This window comes from Chinchilla lanigera, unplaced genomic scaffold, assembly GCF_000276665.1.
Source record: "Chinchilla lanigera isolate Chin_1 unplaced genomic scaffold, ChiLan1.0 scaffold00031, whole genome shotgun sequence".
Taxonomy (NCBI): Eukaryota; Metazoa; Chordata; class Mammalia; order Rodentia; family Chinchillidae; genus Chinchilla; species Chinchilla lanigera.
Genome location: NW_004955432.1, coordinates 3,482,781 through 3,487,631, shown reverse-complemented (window position 1 = coordinate 3,487,631; position 4,851 = coordinate 3,482,781). Strand labels below are relative to the sequence as shown.

Genomic DNA, 4,851 nt, shown 5'->3' with positions numbered 1-4,851 from the left:
TTTTTTGGTTTTTCTCCGGTACCGGGAACCGAACTCACGACCTTGCACTTGCCAGGCAGGTGCTTTGCCGCTGAGCTAAATCCCCAGCCCCAATACAACCTTCTTTATATCCCACCCTGGCCATATTTCCAGCAACTGTAGGTCCCCAAATCATATTTTTTCAAGCATGCTGTGTTCTTTCACACTTACATATCTTGTATTCTTGCCACACCTTGCCTAAGAATATCTACCTTCCTCCTGCCCACCTTGTGAACTTCTCATACATCTAATATGACTTTTCTTTAAAAAGCCTTTCTGAAAATCCATCCCCTTCAAAGGCATTGAAAAGTTGTCTATTTTTCTGAATTCCCACTACATTAAGAACTTGTTCTCTATGACACACCATGATTTTATGTATATCTCCCTCCACTAAACTCAAGGGCAGGTTAAGACCATATTATTATCTTTGTGTTATATGTATATGTTATAAAGCTATTATTTAGTGAATTAATGACAGAAGATGATTTAAAAAAACAGCACCCCAAACTTGTTATCTACTATAAAATCCTTAGGCTAAAATAATTACACTTATTTTATTTGAATATTAATCTAAAGCTCAATGACTACATCAAAGTAATCATGTTAGCCAATACTTACAAAAGAAGTTCCTCACTTTTCTTATAAAGTCACTATTGTCTGATAAAACCAATACTTTGGGGTATTAGTGTACTTTGTACTTTGTGGCAAGAAAACTGACTACAACCATCGTATTTTATCAACACCATTTATTCTACTTCTCCTCTAATGATAGTTAATCCTATTACCTTTAGCATACATTAAACAACAAAAAAATCATTATTGTGTGATAATCCTCTATTTGATAAAAATTTATGTCTTAATTGAACAATACAGGAAGATCTTTCCAGTGTAACCTGAAAGGCCATTTAAAAAGATTAAATAGGGCCAGGTGTGGTGGCACACACCTGTAATCCGAGCACTGAGGAGGCTGAGGCAAGAGATCGTTGCAAGTTCACGACCAGCCTGGGCTACAAAGTGAGCTCAAGGCCAGCCTGAACTGCATAGCGAGACCCTGTCTCAAAAAGAAAAAAAAAAAAAATTAAATAATAGTAAATTGGACCACACACACACACACACACACACACACATTTTCACTGTGCTGAGGACTGAATCCAGGGCCTTGCACATGATAGGCAAAGGTTCTACACCACTAACTAAGCTACATCCCCAACACTTTTTATTTCTACAAAAATAAAAGGTGCCCAGGCTGGCTTCATACTTGCAATCCTTCTGCCTCAGCCTTCTGAGTAGCTGGGATTATAACACCTCATGGCTGTCTCCATTTTTTGTGACTGCTTGCTTTTTGTCTAAATGACATGTAACAAATCATTTTGGTTATTCGGAATAACAGTGGGAATAAGCTGTGGAATACATCTCAACACAAAGACTGGTATCAAAGCTCAGTGATAAATGCTCACTTTATTACCTTTAACATTTTTATTAGTGTTTACAGTAAAAATGGTTACATTTACTGTGGGAAAATGAAACGAACATAGCCTACACAAAGGCCTTCATGGGCAACTTTTATCCTTTTTCATTTACCTATAAATAAGCAGTAAAACCATCTACTATACATTTTAATTCCTTTCTTCCTTTCACCTTAGATAAAGGTATTAATGTATACTGACATATCCAAAAAACCTTAAACTTGACCAAGGACCATTTATGAATAATCACAAATTGAATAAATCCAATGTACCAAACAAATCTCATGAAATGTTAACGACTAAAATGTTAAACAAGCTGAAGACAATCAATGCTCTGACAATTTAAATACAGGCACTGGAAAACAACACTATTTTTTGTTTAAATATTCCTACTGTCATAAGCTGTGGAATACATCTCAACACAAAGACTGGTATCAAAGCTCAGTGATAAATGCTCACTTTATTACCTTTAACATTTTTATTAGTGTTTACAGTAAAAATGGTTACATTTACTGTGGGGAGTTGGTACATGCACACACACATCTTTTTCCCATTCCCTTCCCCCTGAACCTCTCTCCGAAAGATCAAAAATGGCCTCCTATTTACTTTTATTAACTGTATTGTGCATAGCTGGCAGAATTTCTCTTTATCAATGTCTATGTACTACAGTGCTTATAGTTACTTAAATTTTTAAATCTACTTTATTTTGGTGGTGCCAGCGATTGAACCCAGGGCCTCATACATGCTAAGCACACACTGAGCTATATCCTCTGACCCTTAAACCTACTTGTTCTCTAATTCATTTTAAATTATCAGCGTGTTGTGGTGGTGTAGGCCTATAATCCCAGCACTTGGTAGGCTGAGGTAGGAGGATCACCACAAACTCAAGGCCAGCCTTAACTATATAGCAAGACCCTGTCTCAGGAAAACAAAAGCCAAGTAAATAAATAAATAATCATCCGTTGTGAATTTCATTTCCTCTCTTTCCTTCATCTTTGATGAACAAACTGTTTAAACATACTAAAACTTCAGACAAAGCTTAGTCTACACATTTCTCTTTTCTCAAAACCTGAACAGGAATGCTATTACAAAAGTTCTTAATATAAATAATCATTGCTTAGGTTTTTTTTTTTTTCCTTGAGACAGAGTTTCACTTTGTAATTCAGGATGGCCTTGAACTCACTAGGTAACCCAGGCTGCCTCAAACTCATGATCTGCCTAACTTAGCCTCCCAAGTGCTGGGATTATAGGCATACCACTATGCCCAGCATTAATAGATATTAATGCTCAAATGGGAAGGGGAACAAGGGAGGGAAAGGGGGAAAGGAAGAGACAAGAAAAAAAGGGAATGGAAGGCAAAAAATGGAAACAAAGCTTTTGCAAATGAGGGGAAGAAGTGTTAAAGGAAAGGGATGGGAACTGGAATAAAAGAAGGAGCAAGATGAGCTGTATCATGTAAAGGTACAAATTTCCTATGATACATGTTATCATTATGCATATCTAAAATATACCCATTAAAAAAAAATATGGTTGAACAGGGGCTGGCCAACTACTGACTGTGGGCCACATCAAACCACTACCTGTTTTCTGAAAATAAAGTTTCATTGGGGAAAAAAAAGTTCTTGATAATATTTTGTAACAATGGTGAGTCTTTAGGACAAACTTTATTTCATTTTTCAGTGTGGGTGATCAAACCCAGTGTCTTGCATATGCTAGGCAAGTGCTCTACCACTGAGCTACATCTCCTGCCCTAAAGGACAACCTTTATGTAAAAGTCAGAAACATGAGTTCTAGCCTTTCACCATTGAAAACTTCTAAAATATGGAAATCAGTAAACAAGCAAAAATACCTTTTTGTGCTCTTCATATTCTAATTTACTTAGCAATAATGCCTTCTCAAGATCAGCTTCAAACATTTCAGATGTCAGCTAAAAAAAAAAAAGTTTCACAGTAAACAGATAACAGTACTAAACCCACTAAAAAGTAACTACGACACATGCCAGTATATACAGGAAAAGAAAACATGTATGTTCAAAAACATCATCACGTCTCCAAAGTTATTTAACTGTGCCACAATGGGGAACTCTGTATCTTATATAAGATACCAAAGCACAAACTTCCACTGTTGGGGTTTTATTTCTCCCTTCATTGTTAATTATCTGCTGTACATGATACAACCTTACCTTTCACTGTAGTAAAAATCTTACAAATAAATCAATACCAAAATAGGTGTAAAAGACAGTATCCACATTAGGACAACAAAAATTTTGACAGCGACTACTACTGAAAAATAATTAAATAAGAATTATTAAACATAATATACCATTTCCTGAGTATAGAAAAATCAACAGTTACAAAACCTTTAAAATAGGTGACCAAATGCCTTGGTATATGCCAGGTATTACAGAATAATTATTTATAGTGCAGCTTTTTACTTTCAAAATTATACACAAGCTTGCCTTACATTTAAATCATGCAATGTGGTAATGAAATGATTCCTCCTCCTAGTCACTTAGTCCCACTTTAACTTTTTACAACCTGTATTTCAGCACTCTCCAGTCCAATTATTCTCTACAAGAATTAGTTGTCTTAAATGCCAGCAGAATTGCTGCAGTACATGGATAGCAATATGGTTGTTTACTATGCAGGATTAGGTGAGCATGTTTACAGCTGTATATGTATTTTTTAAACTTGCAACATGACAGGAGTAAATATCCTAGATTTGAGTGTATGTCTGTGTGCTACGAACATGTCTTACATTTGCCTGTTCAGAATCCCTTCCTTTATTCAAAGACCTTTTAATTCACATAGCCCTATATATTACCTAACACCATATCGATACCAATACTGAAGCTTTTATCACCAACAACAGAGGTAAGGGGAGGTTTCTCTTTTGCTATTTTAAGAACTGAATTTAGGCCGGTAATTCCAGCACTTGGGAGGCTGAAGCAGGAGGATCACTATGAGTTCGAGGCCCTTCTGGGGTACAGAATAAGCTCAAGGCCAGCCTGAGCTACATAGTGAAATTCTGTCTCAAAAAGGCAAAAAAAAAAAAAAAAGAATTGAATTTAGAGAACAAAGACAAAGCAGATTTAATTATAATGAGATTTAATTATAGTGAGATTTAATTATAATGACAGGTTTGAAGAGCAGTATCTACTAGCTCACACCTCTGAGTGCCCCAGAATTTTAGTTTTCATCTTTCCCAAGGTCTGTTTAGGTTTTAATTCAAATCTATGTATTATTCAATACTCGTCCAATAAATTATTTTTTTCTTGAGTTTTTAAGAATTGTTTCATTGCAAGCAGTCCTCAGAGGTAAATTCATAGCAGTGAATTCACATATAAGGAAAACAGAAAGAGAACAAA

The 4,851-nt window shown here is 35.6% G+C and overlaps 1 protein-coding gene across 2 annotated transcripts in view; it reads right to left on the bottom strand.

The window, feature by feature from the left end:
- Nucleotides 1–4,851, bottom strand: part of Gkap1 (G kinase anchoring protein 1) — a 73,790-nt gene that overhangs the window by 45,258 nt on the left and 23,681 nt on the right. Inside the window, exon 4 of one of the 2 annotated variants that reach the window (XM_005387958.2) lies at nt 3,334–3,411. The exons of the other annotated variant lie outside the window; for it this stretch is intronic. Within the exon in view, the coding sequence (XP_005388015.1) occupies nt 3,334–3,411 (78 nt within the window). The remainder of the gene's footprint in view (nt 1–3,333; nt 3,412–4,851) is intronic. 2 annotated transcript variants of the gene reach the window in all.